Here is a 26801-nt window from a genome sequence, read left to right as displayed (position 1 = left end):
CTGGGGATGCTTCCCCCTACACTGAGTTGAGGTTGTGTTTCCTGCACGCTGCTTGGGCAGCAGCAAAACCCAGGGGGCAGAGCAAGTTCATCTCCTGGCTGGAGGCAGGGTTTGCAGACCCAGAAACCTGACCTATTTCTTCCCCTGAGAGAACTCTAGCCCTAGGCACAGCTTTGCTGCAGAGGGACTGAGGGCTGCAGCCCTCCCTGCCCCCTCTCCCCTGCCCCTAAGCCAAGTGCTGGTAACATCTTGAGGACTTGGGGTTGAGCATCTTTTGACTGAGCATCTCCATGGTTTTCCTGATCTCCTGGTTCTGGTGTGTTCCAGTCCCCCCACCCCAGAGCCCCAGGGCTCTCTCAGCACAAGTCTGACAGCCTTTTAGGGTGCCTCTCTCAGTGCCATGCCTGGACTCCAGCATCTCTCCTAACACAGCCCAGAGATTTCCCTCTGATACCTGCAGGTGATGATTGATGAGGCTCCTGAGCTCCATGTCAGGCCTTTGGTCCTTGTGGTACCCAAGGAAGTGCCCAGGATCCAGCCACAGTGGATGCACTGATGATCTCCAGTATCATCTTGGCTGACAATCACCACCAGCCTGTGCTAATTATCTGGCATCATTTATTCCTTATTTCAGTCCAGAGCTTGAGCTGGGAGCTGCCATTGTTCCCATCACATTGGGTTTTTTCTCCCAGACAAAAACTGACACAGGAGTTTTGCCATGCCAGCCTGTCTTTCTGCTTTTGCCTGCCTATTGTTTGAGCTGTGATAGAATTAAGTCATCAAAAAATGAAGGACTTCTGTTGAGCTGTGCAGGGTCTGTGGCACTGGAGGGAGGCATGGGGCTGTAGGCACCCTTGCCATGCTGTGGAGGGGCTTGATCCCACCCTCCTGGCTCATGGCATCTGATGCCACCATGCAGTTCAGTGTTTCTGCGTGTCATTTCACAGTGGATGCTCTGTCTCTGTCCATGCTGTGTCTCATGTCACTCCACCTGCCACCTCTTCTGGTTTATCAGTCTCCACAGTGCTGAGGGCTGAGTCACACCAGGCTGCACTCGGGTGACTCCAGCCCCACCAACGTGCCACAAGCCCTGGGCACAGAGGAGCCTGTCACCAGCTCTGCTGCTCCTCACCCCAGTCTCTCTCTGTCCCTTTTGTGTCCTTCCAGGGAGCCCCGGAAAATCATCCTGCACAAAGGCTCCACCGGCCTGGGCTTCAACATTGTTGGGGGGGAAGATGGCGAGGGGATCTTTGTGTCCTTCATCCTGGCTGGAGGCCCGGCTGACCTCAGCGGGGAGCTGCGGAGGGGAGACCGAATCCTTTCGGTGAGTCGGCGGGGCACCGTCTGCCCCTCTATCCTCCCACAGCCCCGGGTGGGCACGGTTCTGGGGGATTCATCCCGGGTGCGGGTGCGCTGGCACGGCCCCGGGGTGCCTGCGGTGGGGGGGCTGGCCGGGGGCAGGTACCGGGGATGCCGGTGCTGGAAGTGCCGGTACCGGGCGTGGTGCTGGGGGTGCAGTGGCAGAGTGATGCGGCTCTGAGTGTGGGTACCGTGGGTACCGGTACAGGGACGGGGCAGCGGGGCCGAGGCGCAGGGCAGACCCCGTGGTTCGTGCCCCGTGGGTCTGGTTCAGCGGAGCCGCTGTGTCCCGGCAGGTGAACGGCGTGAACCTTCGCAACGCCACCCACGAGCAGGCGGCGGCGGCGCTGAAGCGGGCGGGGCAGACGGTGACCATCATCGCGCAGTACCGGCCCGAAGGTACCGCCACGGGAGATCGCGCTCGGGACCGGGAGTGGGACCGGGAGCGGGACATGCAAATGAGGAGTGTGGCTATGCAGATGAGGCAGTTGTGATATGCAGATGAGGGGGCGGGGCATGGCTGGCGCGCGGTCGGGAGGCCGGGGCGGGGGTCTGAGGGCGAGGCTCCGCCGGGGGCGTGGTCCGGGGGCGGGGCGGGCTCCGATTGGCCGGCGCGGAGGGGGCGGGGCCGCGCCGTCCCGCCGGCCGTGCCTGCGCGGCTTTGTGTGCGGGCCGGGGGGTGCGGGGCCGTGGCCGCCCCGCCTCAGGTGAGCGCCGGGCAGCCCCGCCGGGACCCACCGGCAGCGGGGCCGCGGGGGGATCCACGGGCCAGGCTCATCTTCGGGGGAGGGGGAAGAGCTCTGCTTGCCGGAGGGCGTCGCCGCGAGGCCCGGCTCCGTGGGGTCCCGCGGGCCTTGCGGGAGGGACCCCGTGGTCGGGAGAGCTCAGGGGTCCCGGAGGGCGGCCACGGTGCGGGCGGGGCTGGAACCGGGGCGTTGCTGCTGAGCTGGGGCTCGTCCCCCCCTGCGAGCATCCCACCTGCGGCGCCGCCCCAGCCTTTCCTTGTCGCTGGGTTCCGATTCCCCGGCAGCAGCGGCCGGGGCGGGTGGTGCCGCCGGGGGCAGCGGGAAGGGAGCGGGCAGTGCCCGCACAGAGCCCGGCTGGGCGGCTGGAGCGTGGCCCGGGGGCTGGGAGGGCGAGCGCTGGGAGGGAGCCCTGGCGGCCCGCGGGGCCGGGGCTGATCCCGGGGCTGATCCCGGGGCCGCGCCGTGCACGTGCGGGGATGCCGCCGTTCCCGTCCGCTGGAAAACGCCTCTCCCCTGGCCCCCACGGGCTTTCTCCACCAGCTTTCCCCACCAGCTGCTCCCGTCCCCTCAAGGAGGCCGATGTCCCCCCTAGGCATGCCCTTCATCCCGTGCCTCCTGGGGCATCGCTGGGCGAGGTCCCGCTGTCCGCTGTTCCTCCATCCCATGGCAGAGGCCATTGGGGTGCGGAGTCATTGGTGCTGCTCAGGCTCTGCTGTGGGTGTGGGGTTTGTTTGTTTTGTCTTTTTTTTTTCCCCTTTCTTTCTTTCCAGGAAGAGCTTAATGTTCTCGTATTTCTGGCTCCCTTTGCCACTTGAGATTTGGCAAAGACACCAACCAAGAGTGATTCTTAAATGTCGAACTGGACAAAATGTTTTGAAACCCCCTTAGACCGAGGCGGAAATGTCAGTGTATTGTAGCTGGTGACTTTCCACATCCATGATGGTTCCTGGCACGTGTGAGCAGCAGCACCCAGCACAGGGGCTGCAGCCACCCCGGGAGGCAGCATTGTGGCTGTGGAGTACAGGCTGTTGTGACTGGAAGTTGCCCTGAGTGCTCCAGAGGCTTGAAGGGCTGGGAGTCATGGAGAAAGATCTCCCTGGTGGGTGTGAGCCCCCAGTGTGGGTGAGGCTGGACCCACTCAATGGGCTGTGTGCTCTCAAATCTTTGCCTTTTCTATGTTTGTCATGTGGGAAGAGCAGGAGAGCTGGGTTGTAGGATGCCCAAGGAGGAGATGCTGGTGGAAAGGGGATTTGAGAAGTTCTTCCCCGCTAGCAGAAGTGGAGGATGGCACCTGTCTCTGTACCTGAGCATGGGCAGGGCTTGCCTTGGGGTGCTGGATGAGCACAGTGTGCTCTGTGCCTGACCTTGCTGGGGCTCCAGGGGGCAGAGAGGCTGCTTGTGCAGGTCTCGGGGGATGAGGGGCCCTGCCTGTTTTGTCCTGCCAGACACTAGGAGGGAAAAGAAGCAAAGACCAAACCAAGAAAGGCAGGACAGCAGCTTCTCTTTCGAACCTTTCTTCTGAGCACCAGCACCTTTGACCACTGCTGCCTGCTGTTGAGGAGGGGGAGTGATGGTTCCTCAGTTTTTGTGAGGTCTGTTCCCTCTGAGCACTTCTCCCCCTGACCTTTGCCTGCTGCTATCACCAGCACTTGGATTTAGCAATTCCCCCTCCTCACACCCATGCAACAAAGCTTTGAATTCCTCACTTGAAAGTATAAAAAGTCACATTATGGCCTTTCTCTGAGTCAGTCTGTTCAAAGGGGAGTTCCAGGGGTGTGCAATGAGTTGTAAAAGCTTCTGAGCATTCCCTGTGGCTGTGCTTCCTTCTGCTTTCCTGGGCCTGTGCAGAGGGAAGGTGTCTGGGGTCAGGGTGCTAAAATGCTGGGCTGAAGTTGTCAGTAGTTTTTTGCAAGTGGCTGGGCTGAAACCTGTGACTGAGCATTTCTGGGCTCTGCTGATGGCCTGGCCTGGCAGAAGTGTTTGGATCCAGGGCTTTATGTATACTCAGGAGCTGCTTTCCCCTGTCTGCCAGTGTCTTTCCTTTGTGCTGTCTTCTGGTGCCCAGCTGCAGACCCAGGGCTTTGTTGGCTCTGCTGGGTGTGTTTGCAGGTGTGTCACACACGTGTGCTGCTTTCTGGGATCCTGGGGCAGGCAGGTGATCCCTGCCTGTTGGTAGTGATCTGTAGCATGTGCACACTCAGGGATTCCACCGAGGATGGAGCTCACCCCAGGGGACAGAATCAGCCCAGCTCTAGGAACACCCACACCCTGGAAAGGGAAAAGCAGTGGGAGGGTGCAGGGGTGTTTTTATCGAGCTGCTGAGTGAGAAGAGCAAACATCCTGGCACACAGTGCCATGGCACTCAGGGCAAGAGGTGCCAGCTCACCTGTTACATACTTTGCAGTGTTGATAAGCATGTCCTGAACGTGTTGAGCACTGTGGGGATCAGCCCTGGCTCACCTCCCTGCTGCACCCTGGGAGGGTTTCAGCTGCACAGGAAGTGTTCCAGAGCCGAGGTGTCCCTAAGTTAGGGAGCAAAGGCAGGAGCACTCCTTGCTGGGGGTGATCTGCTGGTAATTGTCTCAGGCTGCTCCAATGTGCAGCTAAAGGGTGCCCATGGCACCTGGCAGTGCCCTGAGGCAGTGGGTTTGCTTTGGCTGCTCCTCCACTCTGCCCTCCTCAACTGGAGCAAATGTGGGTTGGTGGCTCTTTGCCCTTGCTAGGGCAGGACTGTGTTTGCTCTCTGGGGTTAAAGGCAGAGCAGCCCCTGTGTCCTTCAGTTTGCTGCAGCCAGCCTGGTTTGTGTTTCTTGTCATGTTAGTGGGCTTTGCCCACCCCTCCCAGCAGTGTGACCACTCTAACAAAACTAGGAAAGGCTCTTTCCATGGAGTGCCCCAGCTGAAATGGGGACATTTGAGAACTTTGGGCTGCTTGCAGAGGGATTCATATGCCACTTCTGGCAGGGCAGTGGGACCCACAGGTTGCCCTTCCAACACCCCCACCTTGATGCTGGGGTGGAGAAATCTCCTTTTGCCCTGTGTTTCCTGTCCAGTCCCAGGCAGTGCATCCTCCACAGTTCTTGTGGAGAAGAGTGTTGCAGGAGGAGTGAGTCTGTGTTCCCCTCAGTGTGGGTGTGCAGGGAATCTGTGCCCCCAGCAGGGTTTGCCATGACCCAGGGAGTAGTGGGGGACAAGGGCTGTAGTGGTGCTTTCTGGGGGAAAAACAGCCCTTCTGTACCTAAGAGGGTTTACAAAGAAGCTGTACCCACTTCTGACAGATGCTGCTCTGGGATTCAAGAGCTTATGGGTCTTGCAGGGAGAATGAGCTGTGTGGGTCAGGAGATGTGGAGTGGGATGGAGCTCCCTTCCCTCTGCTGAGAGCTCCATAAAACCCTGGTGCTGCTTGGGTGGCAGAACTCAGTTTTCTTGTAAAATAAGCATTGTCCATGCCTTGCTGCATCTGTGTTTCCCTCTGCCAGCAGGAAGGCAGGTGAGGCAGTGGGTGCCCCTTGGCGTGGGGCAGTCAGGGGCTCTCTTGGTCCCCACATTACCTGACCCTGCCTGCTGTTGCAGCAGCTCTGGGTGTTGTATGGCAGGAGAAGGGGCTTTGCAGGGAGTTTCTGTGTGCCACTTGGCAGTTTTGTGTGTATTGCCTTTTTTTTTTTCCCAATCCTTAAGTAAGAATGTATCTTTGGTAAGTGGGTGTAGCAGGGGGATCCCCAGGCTGTAGGGCTGGAGTCAGGAAATGCCGAGCTGCAGCTGCACCATCCCATAACCCCAGCCCTGCTTTTGTCTGCACTGACAGTCCATGGGAGAGGGGCTGGCTCCCAGACAAAGCCCACAGAGCATTTCTGAGCAGTGTTGCTGCTCCCCCCATGTGAGGTGGCTCCACAAGCCCAGCACAGCTGTGGCTCTGCTCTGCAGTGAGTGCTTGCCTCAACAGCTGCCATGCTCCCCTCCCCGGAATTAAAACCCAAGCCACATCTAAACCACTGGGTCGTGGACAAGACTTTGTAGGCAAGTCTTACAGCACAAATGAGCCTGGTCCTCTCTCACCTGTAACTGCCCAAGGGACAAAATGACGGATGTGAGGCAAGGTCTGGCAGTGTGGGCTGTGGCAGTGCCAGCAGCTTTCCTGGAGCCGCAGCTGCACTTTCCCCATTCAGCCCTGGGTAGGGAGGCCTGGAGCCTCCACCCCTGTGTGTCAGCCCGACCTTTACACCCGGCTGGAGGCTGAAGGTCGGGCTGCTGCAGCGCTGCTCCTGCCCAGCCGCCTGGCAGGAAGGTGCTGGTGTCTTCTGGAGGGTTCCCCAGCTCTTCCTGCACATCTCTGCTGCTGGGATGTAGAAGCAAAAGGTGAATTCTTCCTCCCTGCTCCTCTTCCAAGGGCAGGGACTTTGTGTTTTGCCTCCCTTTCCCCGTTCCTGCTTAGGAGAAGGTGTTTGCTGCTAGCAGAGCGGTAGTTGGGGGCTCTCCCAATGGCTGTGGTTGTGTCTCCCTGCTCCAGCTGGTGGGCACTGGTCTCCTGGAGGGGCTTTTGCTCTCTCTCCATGTTTTGAACTGCTCTGTAGGTCAGCAGCTTGCCAAGTCCTGCCCAGCCATTCCCTCAAGGAGCAGTGGAGGTCACAGCAGCCACTGCCTGAGCTGCAGTGTGGGAAGCTGTGGTGGGGTTGGGAGCAGCTGGGACCCTGCCTGCTCCAGATGCCCTGCCTGGACTCCTGCAGACTCCTGTAACCTCTTCAGCTTTGTGTGCAGGGCCAGACAGGCTGGTGGGCAAGATGCCTCGTGGGGATGAGCCCTGGGCCAGCCGTGCCTGCACTGAGCAGCCCTGTCCCCACAGAGTACAGCCGCTTCGAGTCCAAGATCCACGACCTGCGGGAGCAGATGATGAACAGCAGCATGAGCTCGGGCTCGGGCTCGCTCCGCACCAGCGAGAAGAGATCGCTCTACGTCCGGTAAGGCCCCGCCCGCTCCCGCCGCGACCGGCACAGCCCCGCGGGTGGAGAGGGCTCCTGAGGCTGTCACAGCTCAGCCTGGGCTGTGCAGAGCCTCCAGCAGGGACTGGCACATCCCTGCGGGTGGAGAGGGCTCCTGGGGCTGTCACAGCTCAGCCTGGGCTCTGCAGTGCCTCAGAGCTCAGTGTGTCAGGGACCAGGGGATGAGTGCCACGGATGCATCACAAAGCCTGGAGGGAGCACCAGGTTTGTGCACTGGCTTGTCAAGGCTGGGTGCTCGCATGCCTCTCCCAAGGACTGCTCCAGGTTGGAAAGCAGTGGTCTCTGCAGAGCCTGGGTGGCTGCTGGCCAGCCCAACACACTGAGGAAAACAGGGAAATGGTGGGCATCCAGCCCTGCTTCTGCCCCAGGCAGCTCGTGGCAGCTTTCAGGGCACTCTCCTCAAACCAGCTAACAGGCTTCTCCTTGTCTCGTCCTGCCATCCCTGTGGCAGGATCTGGCTGGATGGGAGATGAGCTCTTAGGAGGATTATTGCTCTGAGCCCTCAGAGCACTTTTGGTCTGGAGCCAGGTGCAGGACAGGCAGGCAGGGGTTAAACAGCCATGCAGCTCAAACTGCTGCAAGTCCTGTGTGGACAGGACAATCCCTGCTTGCCTCCTGCCACCTCCTGCCTGCCACAGCGCCAGTGGGATGAGTGCTAATGAGTAATTTTAACTTGGTAATTAAAATAATCCTGTAAATCCTAACCCTGCACAGCCTGTTGCAGGTGAAGCTGGCAGGAGCAAGGGATGCTCCTTCTCCTTCCCTGTGAGAAGGATGGCAAGGACCAAGGCTGCATGAGCCTCAGCTGCATCTCCCACTGCATGGCTGCTCCATGCAGAGGGACCTCAGGGAGGGTGGATATGTTGCAAGCCTGGTATGGCAGGAGGGGAGAGCTGCAGCTCTGGGTTCCTGCAGTTCACACCTTCCCACAAGTCTCTGCAGGCATCTTGCTTGATTTAGCATCTCAGGGCTTCCTGGGGGTGTGCGACAAGCTGGGTGCAGTGTTGAATAAACATCATCTTGTTAATCCTGCCCTCACTCCCCTGCTGTCCTGTGGGCACCCTGATGTGGAGGAGGGTTTAGGCTGGGTCCAGCTTGAGTTGAGCCTGTTTTCTGCCTGGAAAGGTGCTCATGTGTCAAAGTATTCCTGTGAACCAGAGAGCTCCCTGTTGCCTCCACACTACTTGTACCATTTCTTAATTCTTGGTGCATCCCCCCCATGGGGCTTTGGAGGCCTCCACAGCACTGAGCCCCTCACACATACCCAGGAGGAGCTGGGCTGTGCCTTGCTGACAGGGTGATCCCAGGGGAGAGCTTTTCCCCAGTGTGGCCCATCACAGCACTCCACTCAACACACACCCTGCAGACGTGCTTGGAAGAGCTGCCGGGTGCCCAGGCTGCCCCAGCCCTTCTGGGCGGGGTAGTTTCAAGCACAGTTCACCCGAAACCAGCTGAGCTGCTGTGCTGTGGACAGGACATCAATTACAGGACTTGCTACCCAGCTGCTTGAGTCAGCCCTGTGTGGCTGCATTGCAGCCTGTGTGCTGTGGAAGGGCTGGAGCTGGGCACCCCAGTGCCTGCTGGAGCTGATTTGGGGGTGCTGGAGTTTGGTGCAGCACAGGCAGGGGCAAGGCAGGTTCACATCCTGCCCGTCACCTCCCTGCCCTGCTGCAGGGCAAAGTCTGCCAGCGCCGGGCCGTGCTGGGTGGGGATGGAGGTCAGGCAGGCATTGTGCCTGGGCACCAGGAGGACGCCATGGGAGTCCTTGGCACTGCTCCCCTGCCCTCCAGCCAAGCCATCTGCTCTCCTGGCTGTGAGTGCTGGGAGCTGGCCTGGGGACACAGTGGAGCTGCCGTCTGCCCCTGTGCCCCCGAGGGGCACCGAGCCACGGGGGTGCTGCATGCCAGCACAGCCAGGGGCCAGTCTGCTGGACCACCGTGCCCTGGGGTGCCAGGACCTCCTGTGCTGGTCTGCAGGTGCCCTGCCCCTGCACAGACCTTGCTCTGCCTGTCCTGGGGTGCTGGTGGCTGCTGCTGGAGGAGCATGGGCCCTGTGCTGCTCTGCAGGGCGAGCTGCATGGAGTGGGCAGGGAGGAGTGTGGGCCCTGCAGGGCAGGATGCACAGAGAGGGCAGGGAGGAGAGTGAGCCCTGTGCACTCTGCAGGGCAGGGAGGAACATGGGCCCTGTTCAGGGCAGGCTGCACAGAATGGGCAGGGAGGAGCACGGGCCCTGTTCAGGGCAGGCTGCACAGACAGGGCAGGGAGGAGCACGGGCCCTGTTTAGGGCAGGCTGCACAGACAGGGCAGGGAGGAACATGGGCCCTGTTCAGGGCAGGCTGCACAGAGTGGGCAGGGAGCACGGGCCCTGTTCAGGGCAGGCTGCACAGACAGGGCAGGGAGGAGCACGGGCCCTGTTCAGGGCAGGCTGCACAGACAGGGCAGGGAGGAGCACGGGCCCTGTTCAGGGCAGGCTGCACAGAATGGGCAGGGAGGAGCACGGGCCCTGTTCAGGGCAGGCTGCACAGAGTGGGCAGGGAGGAGCACGGGCCCTGTTCAGGGCAGGCTGCACAGAGTGGGCAGGGCTCCTCACAGCCTGCCTGCCTTTGGGAACCGGCCTGACCAGTTCCCCAGGGCCTTGGCCAGCAGCGCTGACCTCACAGCAGCCTGCCAGCCACATGCAGCCTTATCTCCTGGCCTGGAGCTGCCTGCAAGGCTTGATTACCTCCAGCCAAAGCACCCTTTGGTGCTCTGCTGCCAGCTCCAGCCTGCTGCCCTGCAGAGGGAACAGGCACAGGGGCTGCCCCAGCCCTGAGCAGGCTGGGCAAGGAGAAACATTCAGCCACCAGATGTGTTCTGGATGCACAGGGCACATCGGGTCTTGTCCCAAAGAGCCCTCTCCATGGGGCAGCCCTTCTTCTTCCCATTCAAGACCCATCCCCAAGTGCCCTGAAAGGTTTCATAGCCCAGCACTCCCCTGGCAGAAATGCCCTCCAAGCTCTGCTGCTCCCCAGGGACATGCCACATGATCCCACAGTGGAAGGGAGCAATGAGCAGAACAGAGGATCTCTCTCCTGCTTGCAGAAGGTTTATTAGGGCCAGGATTAAACCAGCAGCAACCCAGTGTTTGCAGTGCCTGGGCTCATGCTGGGCTGGGGCCCAGTGGGGCCAGTGTCCCAGGAGCAAATACAGGGGTTTTGCTGCCAGTACTTTTAGTGACTCGTTCCTTTCTTTGTCTTTTTGCAAGTTGATGCATCAAAGCAGACACAGTTTGTGTGATCTGACATGAGTAGAACAAGTTGCAGGTGAAGCCTCTGAGAGCAGCTTATGGGTACAGGCTGCAGTGCTGTGTGTGATGTACATGTGCAGGAAAAGCATTAGTGCTCTTCTAGTAAAAAACCAAACTCTTTTTTTCTATAACTGGTTTAATTTTGAAGATAATTTTAAACTCAATAAACTGTTCTCAGGGGAGGTGTTTAGGGCTATGAAAAGGATCACTTGTGGAAGCAGATATATATACTCTGAGATGCATTCCTCATTCACAGGCTCTGTACATAAATAGAGGCTGTGCTCAATGCTGTGGTGGTCTGGTGGTCTCTGCCTGTGCAGCCACCCACCAGCAGTGGGGTCTGATGTTCCCTATCCCATTCCCTGGCCCCACAGCCACAGAGGGACTCTTAGCCCTTCTTCAGGCTGCTGCTGTGGGCCTGGCCTGCTCACCAACCACAGGCACTTTGAGTGTGGCTCATGTGCATCCTGCAGCTGAGGTCAGCAGGGAGTTCTCTCTGGTTCCTGCCTTGCACTCCTCAGGGCTTGTGCAGAGGGGTGTTCAGGTGGCTGCCAGCACTGCTCACCTTGGCAGGGCTTGGGTTAAACTCTGTCAGGTGTGACGGTGGCAGTGCCCCAGGAGGGTGGCACTGCTGCTGCCCTCGCTGCCTGGCCATGCTCAGAGAAGGCCTTGTGCTCTCTGCCCCTCCTCAGAGCCCTGTTTGACTATGACCGGACCAGGGACAGCTGCTTGCCCAGCCAGGGGCTCAGCTTCTCCTACGGGGACATCCTGCACGTCATCAACGCCTCGGATGACGAGTGGTGGCAGGCCAGGCTGGTCACAGCCCACGGCGAGAGCGAGCAGATCGGGGTCATCCCCAGCAAGAAGAGGTGAGTGTCCCTCAGCAGAGCTGTCACACTTGGTGAGCCCAGGATTTCCATGAGGTCTGCAAGCCCTGCAGCCCCCAGGGCCCTGCTCAGGCTGGGGTCTCCCTGTGGTCCCAGTGCACCTGGCCCTGTGCAGCCTGCAGGGCAGCTGGGTTGCAAGCTGGGGCTGTGTGCAGGTCTCCCTAGACAGGTTCTCCAAAGCTGGGGAGACTCCAGGTGAGGAGGGGAGTGGTCAGCCCCCTCTGTGGTCCCTGTGGGCATGGGGAGTTGGTGTTAGCCAGTCTGGGTCTCTGTGAGAGCAGAGGCACAGCAGCAAGGGCTGCTCCTTGTGTCCTCTGTCAGTCTGCCCAGCTCTGTAGCCAGGTCCCACTGTCAGGTGGGAAGTCACAGAGAGCAGAGGAGCTGGCTGCTGCTGCTGCCTTCAGGTCTGCAAAGCCAGCCTTGAGTCTGTCCCTATCCCTGTTGAGAAGGCTGGCTTGGCTCCTCCTGCTGCTGCCCAGACCTTGGGCAGGCAGCTCCACACCTGCCCCTCCCTTGGAAGGAGCTTCCATTTGCCAATGGAGCCACCACCCAAGGGTGCCTTTGGCTGGAGCCACGTGGGCAGCGTGGAGGGCACATGGATGGGACTAGCAGCTCTTTCTCTCCTGATCAGGGTGGAAAAGAAGGAGAGAGCACGGTTGAAAACAGTGAAGTTTCACGCCAGGACTGGCATGATTGAGTCCAACAGGGTAAGTGCTGATCTGGGGCTCAGTGGGGCACCTGGAACTGGTAACTAGTGAGGGCAGGATGAGTCCCAGCAGCAAAAGCTCCTCATGGGGCAGCTCAAACCAATTCTAAGGCAAAGAGCTGTGTGACCGGACCTGCCCCAGGCCCACATCTGCTTGGCACAAAGCCTCTGTGAATATGCAGTGATTGAGCAGAGGAGCCCAGGATGGTGTGAAAGCACTGGGAAGGACCCATGATTGGAGTGATGGGGTGGCAGAGCTCATGGCTTGGAGCTGCCTGCAGGCAGCTGCCCTCACACCTCACAAGCAGTGCCTAACAGGCCAACAAGAGAGGAAGAACAGCCTGGCTACCCCTGCAGAGCTACTGACTGCCCCATCAGCTTCTCAGCTTCCCTACCACATGTTTTTCTCCATGCTTAATTTTTTTTCCTGCATTACAGTTCTCACTTAATCTCCATGATTTCATTTGAGGGTGACTGCCCTGCCACAGCTCCTCATTGTCTCTCCATTTTAATTTCCCCCACATGTGTTAAACACCATTGTTTTTTCTGTCCTCCTCCCATCTCCGTGTTCTTCAGTCGATCAAAACGAAACGTAAAAAGAGTTTCCGCCTCTCTCGAAAGTTCCCATTTTACAAGAGCAAAGAGAACCTGGCCCAGGAGAGCAGCGGACAGGAACGTAAGTAGCAGCTGGCCAGAGAGGGGCAAGCCTGCACCCCTCAGCTTCCCTGCCCTGAGGGAAGAGATTCAGCACGTTTCCATAGCCAGGGGTCCTGGCACCTGCCTGTATTCAGGTCTGTGCTCCACAGTTGTGCCAGCAGCTAGGGAGAAACTGGAACTTGAAATGAAAGCAACAGCTGCAGTCTGGCACTCTCTTCCTTTCTCTCATGTTCAATGTCTTCATCTTTTCATCCAACTTTGCACCCACCCAGCTCCCTGCTCTGCCTCCCCCTGCTCTCCCCCCTTTGCTGCAGGCTCTGCTCCATCCCTCTGCCTGCTTCCCTCCCAGTGAGGGGCTGGCTGCCTCCTGCAGAGCTTCTCCTGTCCCTGCCAGGGCTCAGGGCTGGGGAGGTCCCAGCCTCATCTTCCCTAGAAGTGACTCACAGCTTCACATTCCCACTGGAGAGCCCTTCCAGTGTGGACACAGGGAAGCCATCACCCTGCTGGCCACCCACAGCTGAGGCTCATCTTTGGTAGTTGGCTGCAGATGTTGGAGGTCCACAGCTCTCACCACCCTGGGGCTCCCAGTAAAGGCAGTGTGTTTATCTTATTGCCCCAAATCCTGATGTGGGCAGCACTGGAGCTGCTCCCCAAACCCAGCCCCTCCTCTGAGTGCTGAGCTGCATCTGCTCCTTGGACAAGCATCCAGCTGGCAGTGCCCACACCTCTGGGAAGGGGCAGTGGACGAGGCAGAGCTGTGTCTGTGCCCCAGTGCCAGCAGAGCAAGCACATCCCCTCCCCTCTGGGGCTGTCCTGGCTGTCATACAGAGCCAGGAGTTGCTGCTGGGCTGCTCCAAGGGCTCCCTGCATCCCTGTGCTGCCCATGGCAGGCTGGTGCCAGCTTCCAGTGATTTTAGCAGACAGCCCAAGCCTCTGGCCGTGCTGAAGGTTGTCTGTGTGTCTGCCTGTCTCTGGTAGTGCCTGCACATGGCTGGGCTCCAGTGAGATCAGTGCTGAACCTGGGGCTGGCTTTTGGCTGCCCTGCAGTGAGATGACACAGCGTGGGGATGGGGCAGGCCCCTCTCTACCTGCCTGTGTCCCAGGCACACAGCCAGCTCCCTCCCTGTGCTCTGCCCTGTCCATCCCAGCTTGCCTGGGGGGCTCTGCCTCACATTTCCACAGCCTGTGCAAGCACTGGGGTGTGGGGCAGCTGACACACACAGCTGGGGGGAAATGTGTCCTCCTGCCACGTGTCACAGGACTGTGTGCTGTGCTGGGGAGGCACTGAGACACAGTGCCCTGCCAGTACACCCCATGAGGGGAAACACTTCAGCCCCTGTGCCAGCAGCTCAGGGCTGCAACTGCTTGCTGCCAGCGATGCTGCTGTGGCTGCCCTGCCCTCCCCAGGCCCAGGGTGGTTCCTGGGGGCTCTTTGGCAGAGAGGGTGAGCTTGGGGGGCGGGGGGGGCCCAGCCAGACAAGGCAAGATGTTGGCAGCGGGCTGAAGATATTTAACCTCACTTGCAGTTGCAGCTCTGGGCCGTTCTGCACTCCTGTCACTAATGCTGGTCTGGCTCTGTCTCCCCCATCCCTCTGACTCCCCTTTTTCCTGCGCTGTCTTCTCTCCCCCTCTCCCCCTTCTTGCTGTCTGTGAAATCAGGACTTCCCTGGGTTAAGTGACGATTATTATGGAGCAAAGAACCTGAGTAAGTTGAATTCCGATGCACATTGTTCCCTCTGTGGCTGGCGGTGCCTGGGGCGTGGCTGGGGCAGCTGTGCTTCCCTGGCTGCAGGGCAGGAGGAGCCCGGGGGCTGCGGGGCTTGAGGTGCCTCTGCTGCACGTGGGATGGGGTGGGGGAGCTTGTGTGGGGGTGTTGGCCATGCCCTGAGTGCCTGCTGCACCTCCTCATCCTCTTCCTCCTGCTCCTGTCTGGGTCGATTGGTGCTTCAGCACTCGGAGCCACTTCCAGTGTGGGTGGGAAGTGGCCATGGTGGGCCTGCTCTGAATGGGGTGGTTGGGTGACAACGTTTTGAGGTGTTCCCACCTTTCTCTGGGTTACCACATGTGCAGAACTGCAGAATAATGCGAGGAGCCCCGTGGGGTGTGAGTTCCCTGCCAAGCTGCACACCCCCAGCCAGTGCAGGGCCTGACTGGGGCAGGCAGCGGCCAGCAAGCCTCTGTGGGGTGGTCGCAGCACTAGGATCAGCCTGAGCAAGCAAAGCCCCAAGCTCTGTCCCATTCTGTCACTGTCTTGTCTCTGTGTGTCCCAGCCCCATCCCCAGAGGCAGTGGATTCCCTGTCCCCATCCCTGTGCCAGCACAGCCGTGCCCTCCCTGCCCGCTGTGTGCATGCTGCACTGCTCCCCTGCCAGCATCCCCTGTGCACTCCACCTTCCCTCGGCCTGGGAAGCCCTCACATGTGCCAGGCAGGCCCTCCTGGCCTCTCTGTCCTCTCCTGGCAGCATCCCCTGCATGTCCCAGCCCAGGGTGAACGATGCCGCCCTTGCCCACGTGGCACAGACTCGTCCCAGTGGGTGCTGGGCTGCAGGTTTTTGGGGAGCCATTGCTGTCCTGCCCTTGGTCACTAGTGCTGGGTGACAGCTGGGTGCCCCTGTGCCTCCTGCCCAGGCTCCTTCTGAAGGGATCTCTCTGGTTGCTTTGCAGAGGGCGTGACATCAAACACCAGTGACAGCGAGAGCAGTTCCAGTAAGTGTGTGTGCACCTGCTCTCCCGCCCGTGTCCGTGTGTCTGTGTGTCCCTGTGTGAGTGTGCATGTCTGGGCACGTCCATCCTGTCTGTCCCAGTGCTGGTTCTGTTTGGAGGCTGGTCCTTCCTGCTGGTGACACTGAGATGCTGCGGCCAGCTCCCTCCTCGGGGCCAGGGAGAGCAGGGGCTGGCAGTAGCAATGAGCCTGCCTGCTTCACTGCTCTCTCCTGGCTGCTCCAGGGCAGGGTGGTGGTTCCCAGTCCGTGGTGATCCCCCATGCTCAGTGCCTGCTACAGGCAGCAATGGCCAGAGGCCAGACCTGTAGCATAGATGGCTCCTGGAGCCCAAGCCTGTACAAGAGTATGGGATCCAGCTGCAACAGATGCTCCCTTTGTCCCCAGAAAGTCCTCTAAATACCTGCAGGGAGGACACAACATCCCAATGGGCTGGAGCCTGCAGTGGTGGGGGAGGGAAAGAGGAGGCTTGACCCAGAGCTGGGACATGAATAATTAAAGTGGCTCAAGGGCACATAGCTGCATGCCCGTCATGCTTCACATCCGTGGGTGGAGTGAAGGGGACAGCCTGGAGTGTCCCCAGAGCTGTGGGAGGCTGAAGGGGCAGGAGCCAGCTCCTCACAGCTGCAGAGGGGCTGGAGAGCAGCTGCAAGTGCTCACCTCCATCCCCCTGGCTCTGTTGCAGAAGGACAAGAGGACACCATCCTGTCGTACGAGCCAGTGACGCGGCAAGAAAGTAAGTCCTGAGCTGAACTGCCCTGTGCCCACTCCAGTGGGGCCACCTGTGTCCCCAGCACAGCCAGGGGGTCCTGTGTGCCCTCCCCTCCTGCCACAGCAGCAGGGCACTGGGTGGATGCAAGAGGAGTCCCGTGTGTTACATGCAGCAGGGGAGCCAGGTGTGCATGGCCTCCACTGCCCAGTTTTAATCAGAAAAGATTTGCATTGTGGTCTGCAAGACCAAGGGAGAGATCCAGAGCTAAAACTGAGCTCAGCTTTAGTCCTTAGCTGAGGACAAGATTATCCCTTCCTGCCTCAGACCAGGTCTGTGCTGCAGAGCAGAGCACCCCCTCCCTGGCCACAGCCTGCAGCCTTTAAGCCTGCTTGATGCTCAAACCCTGCAGACCCTTTTGCAGGCTGAGTAGTCCCAGCCTTGGTGGTCTGTCCTTGCCAGGAGCTGGATCTGACCCTTAGGCTCCATCACTCCCCCAGCTCCCTGGCATCCTCGCCCAGCTGTCCTGTTGCCTGGCTCCTGCCCAAGCAAGGGAGCAGTTTTGCTGATCCACAACCCTGGAGACCTGCAGAACCTTCCTTGGGGCCACGCAGATGGTTTGGGTCAGATGGGAAGGACATGTTGACCATGACCAGGAGGAGATAAACTCGCACAGAGGAGGCACCTTTGGGTGCCCATGTGAGCCAGGGCACCCAGTGCCAGCAGAGAGAGGGCAGGTCCATGCCAAGAGTGGCAGTGGGGTCAGCTCTGCAGCACAGGTGGGGCTCAGGCTGTGGCTCTCATTTGCAGTTCACTATGCCAGGCCAGTGATCATCCTGGGCCCAACCAAGGACAGAATTAACGACGACCTCATCTCTGAATTCCCTCACAAGTTTGGTTCCTGCGTGCCCCGTAAGTCCCAGCTCGGGGCCCTTGCTGGAGGGAGGGACAGGGGTGGCTCTGCTCCTTGCAGGGTCCTGCCCAAGGCGTGGGGAGGGGGCTGGGAGCAGGGGTGGGTTTGTCCCTGCTGGTTTGTGGTGTCACTCTGGCTTCACTCTTGGTTCCCACTCTCTCCAGACACCACCAGGCCTCGGCGTGAGAACGAGGTGGACGGCCAGGATTACCACTTTGTGGTGTCCCGGGAGCAGATGGAGAAAGACATCCAGGACAACAAGTTCATAGAGGCTGGGCAGTTCAATGACAATCTCTATGGCACCAGCATCCAGTCCGTGCGGGCGGTGGCAGAGCGGGTGAGTGCCAGGTGCCATTCCTGGCACCGGGATGCATTCAGCAGCTCCCCTCCTTCCCCCCTGGTGTTAATCAAGGGCTGTAACCACATTAAGCAAGCACAGTACGATCCTCTCCTCCCTCCAGAGTCCTGCCAAGCCATGTGGCTGCTTTTCTCAGTTGTGTCACTCTGCCTCGGCGTGGTACCTCTGTCATCCAAACTCCACCCGAAAGCCTGGCACTGCTGGCCCAGCCTTGTGCTCAGGAGCTCACAGGATGGAGATACCTGGGTGCCCTCAAAGCAGCAACATTCCTCTGGAGGAGTCCTGGAGCTACCCAGGGCTTGTAAATAGTTTCACATGTCCAGACAAAGGCTCAGTCCCTTTGCCTTGTTGCTGTCCTGCCCTGAGCAAGCAGGAAAGTGAGGCCATTGGGAGCTGCCTTGTGTCTCAGGAGTGGGGTTCGTTTCTGCAGCTCCTCCCTTTTCAAGCACATCTGTATGAGCAAGCTGTTTCCCACACAGAGTAGAGTGTGTGGGTAGGTCTGATCCTGCTTGTCTCCTTTCCAGGGGAAGCACTGCATCCTGGATGTGTCTGGCAATGCTATCAAGAGGTTGCGACAAGCACAACTTTATCCCATTGCCATTTTCATCAAACCTAAATCCATTGAAGCCCTCATGTAAGTGCAGCACTGTGTTCTGTGCCTCTCCAGCTGCCTGTCCTGCTGCTCCTGGCCCTGGGTAGAGCAGGCTGGAAAGAATGGGAAAGCTGAGCTTGCAACTCTTCTAAGCAGCAGCAGCAGAGGGTATTATCTGTGAGGAGAGTCAGGAGCTTGAGAGTGACCCTGAGATCAGAAGAAATTCTGCTGGCACCAAGGGGCCTGGGAAAACCCTTCTCAAGTCAGAAGGGGTCAAATTGCTTATTTCTATGTTTTATGGAGATGCGAAACCCTGGGCAAGCAGCAGTCTCACAAGTTTAAGGGATTGTCTGAGTTTGAATTCCCTTCCGTGCTGTGGTGCAGGGGCTGGGGTAGGTGGCAGTGGGAGGAACTGGTGGAAGTTGAGATGAAAGGCCAAGGCAGCCTGGGGTCTGTGGGGATGGGAGCTGCCTTTGGGAGCTGGGTCCTGCCCAGCTTCCATTCCTGTGAGCAGAGGATTCCCAGGCACCCTGGCTCTGTGGGCTATTTTTGCTTCTGTTCATTGCTAAGAAAAAGAGCTGAAAAGTTTCTTATTCTTTGTGTGTGTCAGGGAGATGAACCGGAGACAGACATATGAACAGGCCAACAAGGTCTTTGACAAAGCCATGAAACTTGAGCAAGAGTTTGGAGAATATTTTACAGGTGAGTGTCCTGAGCAGGGTTGTATCTGATTTACTTCATTTTTCCATCCAGCAGCTGTGACCTCTCTACCAGCACTGTCCTACTGCAGGGTCATGGGAAAACATCCAGCTTCATCAAAGCAAGAAAGAAATGGCACTTTGCCAGGAGGGCTCTGCAAGGGGACTGCTCCAAGATCAGTGGATAGGAGTAAACCAGTCAGAGAGGAGGAGACAAGTTGTCAGGCAGGATTTTCTGAGTTTGTGAAAGCTTATCACCAACCTCAACAATAATAAAAATCGAAAAATCCCCAAGCAGGGGAAGCACAGGGTTTCAGAGTGCTACAAGTGTACAGGAAGTAAACTCCCTGCATGGGAGAAAAGTGGAGCATTTTCTAAAAGAGAAAAGAGAAGTTTTTAAAGAGGAAAGATTAAAAATTAGTGACCTAAATGGTGGAGACAGTCCTGAGTTATTACAAAACATCTACCAAAAAAGACTGGAAGTTTGGCTTGCTTCCTAAGTAGTCTTTGCTCAAGAGCCAGTCAGGGGTTGCTGACACTTTGTGCCTGCTGAGATGAACTGCTCATGACACAGGCATCCTTGTGCATTAAGGAACTAATGTTTGTAACATGATTAATTCTGGAAAACCACAGGCAGGTGAAGAGGCAGAGGAACTGGTCTTCCATCCTTTTTCCAGTGCAATAGCTGTTTCTTCTGAAGTTGAGGAATGATAATGTTGCCAAACTGTGCATTACCTGCCTAACAGCTACTGGGAAAACCCCCAAGCAGGATGTTTCCCAAAAATTGATTTCAGCTGGGCAAATACTGGGGTACAAACACAGGGAGCTTTCCCCAGACCTGTCCTGGGCTCCAGAGCTGCTGGCTGTTTTTCCAGGAAAACATGACACAGTTTTGCAGGCCCTCAACATGCCACTATGCACTTGGAGGGCGAGTTTGATGCTGACCTGTGAAAAAGGAATGTTGTTGGCTGAAATGTGTTGAAAGAACTGGGTAATGGGCAGAGAGATGGTCACTGCCTCAGGTTCTGTGCCAGCAACTTAGAATGAGGGAGCAGAGATGCTGGAGGATGGTCCTGGCTGGCTTACAGAGGCAGGCTGGATTACCAGAAAGCTTTGGCCCCTCTTGAACATCTTGCTGTGATGTAGCAGCACAGGGGAGCACAGGATGGGGCAGGGGCTGCTGCTGGGAGCCTTTCCCAGCCTGAGAGCTCTGTGTTCCCCCCCTGCAGCACAGGAGGAGCCCTCAGCAGGCAGCCAGAGGGAAAACCAGAGGGAAGGGATGAAGCTGGCACCTCGGGGGTGGCTCCTGATGCACCCCATGAGCTGCCTCAGCCCTGCCTTCCCTGCTCTGGTCAGTGCAGCCCCGGTGCCTGACACAGCGTGCAAAGCTGATTAGCAGCCTGGTGTGGAGAGCCCAGCCAGCCCTGCACACAGCCAGGAGCTCTGCCAGCTGGGATCAGCACTGCCTAATCCCCACCGAGGTGCTGCTTTAACCCTCTGTGTCACTGGGCCCAGGGCAGCTCCCCTGACACCGCCTGGCTCAGTCCCTGCAGGCTGTGCCCTCTGGGGCTGCAGGAGGGCTCTCCAGAACTCAGGGCAGTGCTGCCTGGGGCTCAGGGTCTTGCTTGTTCTCTCCTCTTGCAGCCATCGTACAAGGAGACTCTCTTGAAGAAATTTACAGCAAAATCAAACAGATCATTGAGGACCAGTCCGGGCACTACATCTGGGTCCCGTCCCCAGAGAAACTCTGAAGATGTCTCCCTCCTGCTTCCCTGTGAGCAGAAGATCTCTGAAGTCCCACCCATCCGAGCCCTCTGCCCTGAGGGGGAGGGATATGAAAACTATTCCTGCTCCCTTTTTTAGATCGTCGCAAAATTGAGTTTTCTAGTCCTGTTTCTTTTGTTGGGATGAACTCATATCATTCATCACGTGACTGTTCCCACCATTCCTGCATGGACCTTCCCACTGCTCCAGTAGAGACAGACAAGAACCCATTCAAGGTCGTTTTTTTATTATTATTATTATTATTATATTATTATTATTATTATTATTAACTAAACAAAGAATCAAGATGGGAGGAGGCAGCTAAGGACTAATGTAAGAAGACAAGTGAAACAATGGGCTCTGAACACATGAGCTGGTATCAGAGCTCCAGGGGCATTTTTCCAAGTGTGACCGTCTAGCAGCTCTGAACAGTGCGACAGATGGGGCAGCAGAAAGCATTTTATTTATCTGTATATGTAATTTATATATAATATAGAGGAGAGATATTATATATATATTATATATATATATGTATGTGGACTAGGAAATCTGAGGGACCTCTCTGGAAAGGTGTTGTATTATTGCAAGGTTCTCTCAGTTCCTCTGTCCCGAGCACTCGGCGTAGGGAGTCTGCTTGGGCAGGAAGAGCTCAAAACGGTACCAGGTGCTTTGGAAACTTCTCCCGTCCAGGCCAGTTCCCTGCAGCCCCCCTGGGTCTGAGACAGGCCAGAGACTGGTACTGGTCCTACTGGTACTGCCTGTGCAGGAGGGACCAGAGCAAGGAGCAGCAGCTGCCCTGCGAGAGGCTGGGAGACAGAGACTGAGCAGGAGGCTGCAGAGCAAGAGAATGGATGATGCTACATATTAAATTGCACATTGTTTTACACATCACCTTATGTGTTTGCATGAGAGGTTTCCTTTTGGTTCTATTTTTTTAAGCTGATTTTAAACCAAAACCATATTGTGTTGTTGTGTTGGCTTTTTTAATTATTATTATAATTATTATTATTATTATTATGCCATTTTTTCTCTTGTCAATGATGAACTGAATGGGTATAAAATCCAGTTTTTTAACTTATTTTTTAAGCTGGCTCAATTGTAAATAGAATCTAGATCTGTGGTGTTTAGTTAAGAAATACTTTACTGGCCACATGGAACAAATGTACTCACTGTCCTGTGTTGCTGTGAAAAACCTGGGATGTTGGACTGGCCCTGTACCTGTGGGTGCAGGTGGAATGACCCATTCTGGCTTGTGGCAGCACACTGGCATTCCCTTCTGCATTAGCCACTGGCAGGAAAAGCCCCCAGCTGTGCCTTGGATGGACACTCCCATTTTCCAGATCAGTGACAGAATTAAACCCTTCTCTGTTCCCGGCCCTGCTGTGTGCAGGGGCCAGGGCTGGCTCTCCTGGGAGGGACCCTCCCTCCAGCAGAGGTGGCTGCATGGCCACCTTGCCTGGCTCTGGCCTGACATTCTGTGTGAATCTGTGGCTGGAGCTGGGTTCTGCTGCCGCCCCCAGGCCACCCCAAAGCCCTGAAGAGGTGCCCAGCTGGCAGCTGAGGGCAGGGGCTGCAGAGCTGCCCCATGCCCTGGGCACTGGCATTTTTCAGGAGAGGCATGGAGACACTTGGCCCTAAGCTGAGACATGTCTGTCTTTGAGGACACTTTGGCTTCTGTGCTTGAGTGGGGCTCCAGACCCTTGTGTGGAGCTGGGGACACTCTTGTGGCCTTTGAGGAGTGTGTGCTGGGCACTCAGAGTCCAGTCCCAGTGCTCCCACCTTACCAAGAGCTGGTGGATGCTGTTCCTCACACAGTGCCACCCCACAGCACAGGAGGTCGCTGTCCAAGCACGCCCAGGTAAGTCTCCTCCTGCCTCTGTTTGGCAGGGACGAGCTGTGCTCCCTGTCCCCGAGGTGATGGCTCTGTGTGTGTCAGTCAGTGACGCTGTCCCTGTGCTGCCTGGGGAGGAGCCTCCTTTGCCCACCCTGCATCCCAAGGAGCCCTGCAGGGACCGAGCAGCTTCTGGGGCCAGCACAGGGCTCTGCAGGAGCCCCAGCTGTGAGCACAGTGGAGGCAGGAGGATTCTGCTGCCACTGGGACCGACCCTAAAGGAGCACACAGAACTTTGGCAATGGGTTCCTGCCGGGCACACAGCCCCTGCCCCGCTGGTCCTGCTCCAGCTGCTATAAATGTCGGTCCCTGAAGAAGTGGAGTAAGTGAAACAAAAGTCCTTAAGGTGCTAGTCACACATTCCTATCTTTTTTTTGTCTTTTTTTTTTCTTTTTTCTGTTTTTTCCTAATAGCCTGTCTCCCTCTCTCGAGTCACGTGGAGAAAAGATGATGTACTCCATGGCATAGCTGACAGTACTGAATCAATCATGACAACAGTAGTTGGTTAACAGTGTTTCTTCCAAGGAGACATATATTTTTAATAAACAGAGAGTTGCAAAGAACTCTTGTCTTTGAGACCTTCTTGTAGAGTCCTTCATTGTGTACCAGATCTGGTTTTTTTTTGGTGCTGGTGTTAGCAACTCTTGATATGGTTTCTCTATGGCAAACTGACATAGACACTGTTGACACTGGTTTAGGGGGGGGGAAATAGCCTTTGTAGTATAAAAGGTGATGCCTGAGAACTTGCCTAGTGGAAAAAGGAAACCTTAAAAAAAAAAGAATATAGAAAGGAAGTGGGTTTATTTAGAGCTGCAACTCAGCCACTGAAAAGTGCTTTTGGTTGGGTTGTTTTAACCCAGGTTAAGTCTGGCCTGATGACACAACACCATAATCTATTCTGGATCATGGCTTGAATTCTGGGGGGGTTGCTTTACAAATAATAGGGTCCATGGGCTCCCTCCTATGTAATTGTTCTTGAATTGGATATAAGAACAAAGTAAATACATAGTCCAGCTAATGTAGAACTTCTTTTTAGTTTTAACATGCTGTTTAAATATCAGAGAGGAGAAAAGTTGTAAAGACAACTGGTATAATTTTTAGTACCTTCAAATGCAAAGAAAAGGAGTGTTCACTGAGAGATAAATGTGGTTGAAGGAGTGTCACAGTACTCTTGTGCCTGAATCTGCTTTGTCATTTAGCTGAGCTTAAGGAAGGGTGAAGGGGTTTGGTTTTTAAATACTAAATTTCTTTTTTACTTTCAAACTGCACAGAAGGGAAGCAAATTGTGATTTCAGGAGAACAAGGATATTGTACCCACTGAGCACGGGCATACAGTTTGCTGACTGTTGAGTTTGTGAAGCTCACTGGACAAATTCAAAACCATTTAGAAACTCCTTTAACTGATCAGATCAACAGCCCGGTGGTGGTGGTTGTCCACAAAACACCGGAAGATTTAGCACTTGCTAAGCAGACCTGATGCTAGAATTACCACTCTCAAAATACAAACTTTGCTTGCCTGCTGACAGATTTGGAGTCAGGGAAGAAGCAGCACAGAAATATTGTCTGTTGCTGCTGTGCCCAGCCCGTGTGGGGCTGCAGACACCCTCCTGTGGCCTGTCCTGAGCTCCTGTGTCAGCTCATCTGCTGTGAGCAAAACATTCAGGCTCCAGGGGGGAGAGGAACACGGGGTTACCTTCTCACATAAACCCTGTCACTCCTGTGAGGCAGAACAAGCTCTGGAAGAGAAACACCATGTGAAGAGAAAGAGGGTGGCTTGGAGAAGGAACTGGCTCTGCTAAAGCTGTAACCACCCATTTTCCTGGCTAAGGATAAGTTGCAAAATCTTGGCCCAGAAAATAGCAGAGCATTGTCCTGAAAATGGTCCTGTCCAGTTGTGAAATGTAGGAGGTGGTTCTTTTCTCTCCTAAGATGTCCTGCTAAAGCTGCCTGCAACAGGCATGAAACTAATCTGCCCTAAGACACTTCTAGAAAATTAGACTGTAAGCTGCTTGTGCTCTAGAAAACATGTCTGTGCTTCTGTCTGCAGCTCTGGCTAATTAGCTGTCTTAGCTAAGCAAGAGCTAAGAGAGCACAGGTTGTGCTGGGAGGCTACTGGAAGAGGGGCTTTAAAAGAATGTAATTATCATTTTCTCAACATTTTTTCTCCATTGATGGAGCTGTCTTAGATACGCCTGTGGTTGCTAATGATGCTTGGCAGCACAATCTTCAAGAACTGCTGTTCTCTGCTTTCCTCAGGCTGTCACAGCAGGATTCATGGCACTGTAGCATCTGCTGTGAAGCAGGTAAACTTATCATCTTGTCAAAGGTGTCTCTTTCCTTCAAGAATCCATGGGTACACCTTGACCTTCAGTGTTTATTTATATCCCTTGCCTCCAAAATGAGGGTTCATTTGTTTACCCTTAGGGTTTTTAACCCTAAGGGAAACATTACACATTGTTAGAGTCAATCAGTGCAGCATCTCTGAATGGTACCAGCACGTGGGAGCACCTATGGGACCTGCAATACCTGCTTGGGGCCACACCTGACTCAGCACGGGGGTGGCTGTGGGATTTCCTCCCCTAGTTACAGTTGACAAAATCTCCTGCCCAATCCTCTAATGAGCTTCAGCCCTCCTCCAATTACCTTCATTTCTGATTACTGTGACCACTTCTGAGTGGCCAGGCCAGGCCCTCTTCCTTCCCTGCCTCTCCCAGATGCTCAGTGCAGCCCCAGCAGTGGGAGCAAAGCTCTTCCCCCCGTGTCTGCTGGGAGGTGCCCCCTCAGTACAGAGCCCTGCTCCTGCTGCAGGTGCTCTGGGTGAGAGGTGGTAGAAGGGCTCCAGGGCTCAGCAGCTGAGCTGGGCTCTTCTCTGCCCTGCCCCATTCCCAGATCTTCTCAGCAAGGACGTTGTTCCCAGGGCAGGCTCCCTGCCCCATCAATCCCAGGTGTTGGTTTGGACTCACCCAATTCACATTGCAATTCCCTCCGGCCTCTGCACTGCTGCTCCTCCCCAAATGGTTAAGAAGTCAAATTAGAGGGGGGAAAGGGGCATAAAATACTGGCTGGGGAAAAGGGAGGGAAGTTTGTGACCTCCTGCCCTGGAGGATCCATCTGTGTTCTCAGAGGCAGGGAGGGCTCTGCAGTACAGAGCCAGTGTCCAGCACACCCAGGAGCTTCCACAGTGATGTGAAAATAGGAAAGTACAGCTGCAATGCCACCCTCTGGAGCCCTCTGTGCACATCCAGGGATGAGCACACATCTCTGAGCTGAAAGAAAACAGGGATCAATGAAAAGGTAAGAATGGGGGAAGAATGAACAGCTCTGTTGGTTTTTTTTTACAGGTCACCTGTTGCTGTTTTAGAAAATATTTATAAACCACAGTCACCCTCAATGGGGTACTGAACTGTAAAGCAGCCTTTAGCCTGGTAAAATAACCTGGACCAGCCTGCATCTGGACCAGAAAACACCTGCAAAAGTGTGATTGCACAAAAACAACCTACTGGGAACAGCCACTGGAAATGCAGCTAATTACAGTCTGATTCAACTAGGAGAGGAATTCTTGCCCTACTTAAACCCTTTGGTAAATACTAAGCCTGGAATAAAATGTACTGTGTAAAAATGTGCAGGAAGAGATGAGTACTATCAGCAGAGTCTGAAACGTATCTGATCCGGGCTCTTCAGGGCTGTGTGTAGCATAAAAGAAATCAGAGTATCTGCAAGGAAAAAATTCAAATCATTCTGGCTGTAGGCAAACCCACATTTAGTGTTTGCTGCCTTCTATGGCTGTATATAATTACCTCCTTGCACTTGCTGGGCAAACATGACCTTTCTCACCAGGTACAGTGTGACACCTTTACCTGTTTATGTGTGTGCAAGTCAGAACTCAGCAGTAATTACAGGCAGCCCAGCAGGCTCCCAAGGAGATTCTGCAGGCAGGATGGAAACCTTTGAGTTTGTGGCATCATTTAGAGTCCCCCAGTGTTGTAATGCAGCATGGATCTCCTAAAACTCTGACTCCAGAAGAATTTTCTGTTTCATTTGAGACCTGGATTTTTACAGATTTAAAGGTATTTCTTAGTTAAACAAGCAGCACATTGTGCATTAGAGATCTGAAAGCAGTGTCTCAGAGACCCAAACTAGGTCTGGTGAACTGATTTCAGCTCACCATGAAATGGAGAATTGAGAGTAAATAGATCCATGCTCCTGTTAAGGAGCTCCCCTGTGTGACCCTTCAGATGCCATTCCTGGGGTCCCAGTGTCATCACCCAGACTGGGAGCAGAGCCCCTTTTCAGTGGCAGCTGCAGTGACCCAGGGGGTCCCCACCCAGCTCCCTGCACACCCCACACTCACACACAGAGGATTCCCCACTGGCTCAGCCCCAGCTTCCCCACAGCCACGTCCCAGATGTGCTCAGACTTGCTGAGCACCTGCCTGGCCCAGGGTTCAGGAGCCCTCCCAGCACTGCCAGGGAGAGCTGCAGCTTCTGCCCTGAGCTCAGCACTGCTGGTTTTTCTATTCCA

General features: G+C 55.9%; 1 protein-coding gene across 11 annotated transcripts in view; it reads left to right on the top strand.

Annotated features, from left to right (window-relative positions):
* The window catches only part of DLG3 (discs large MAGUK scaffold protein 3), a 78919-nt gene extending 56076 nt beyond the window's left edge, over positions 1-22843 (top strand). For 5 of the 11 annotated variants that reach the window (XM_054641320.2, XM_077186046.1, XM_077186042.1 and 2 more), the window contains 13 exons: positions 1168-1324; positions 1656-1758; positions 6945-7059; positions 11079-11255; positions 11905-11980; positions 12556-12655; positions 15300-15341; positions 16041-16091; positions 16875-16976; positions 17142-17314; positions 17860-17969; positions 18538-18629; positions 20270-22843. In XM_054641320.2, coding sequence (XP_054497295.2) covers positions 1168-1324; positions 1656-1758; positions 6945-7059; positions 11079-11255; positions 11905-11980; positions 12556-12655; positions 15300-15341; positions 16041-16091; positions 16875-16976; positions 17142-17314; positions 17860-17969; positions 18538-18629; positions 20270-20376 — 1405 coding nt within the window. In that variant the 3' untranslated portion in view covers positions 20377-22843. Of the gene's footprint in view, positions 1-1167; positions 1325-1655; positions 1759-2026; positions 2067-6944; positions 7060-11078; positions 11256-11904; positions 11981-12555; positions 12656-14295; positions 14342-15299; positions 15342-16040; positions 16092-16874; positions 16977-17141; positions 17315-17859; positions 17970-18537; positions 18630-20269 lie in introns of those variants that run through there. The other 6 variants (XM_077186044.1, XM_077186050.1, XM_077186049.1 and 3 more) reach the window with 3 other exon arrangements.
* The last annotated feature ends 3958 nt before the right edge of the window (positions 22844-26801 follow it).

The sequence above is a fragment of the Agelaius phoeniceus genome, chromosome 14, assembly GCF_051311805.1.
Source record: "Agelaius phoeniceus isolate bAgePho1 chromosome 14, bAgePho1.hap1, whole genome shotgun sequence".
Lineage (NCBI taxonomy): Eukaryota > Metazoa > Chordata > Aves > Passeriformes > Icteridae > Agelaius > Agelaius phoeniceus.
This window is presented reverse-complemented; position numbering and strand designations above follow the sequence as displayed.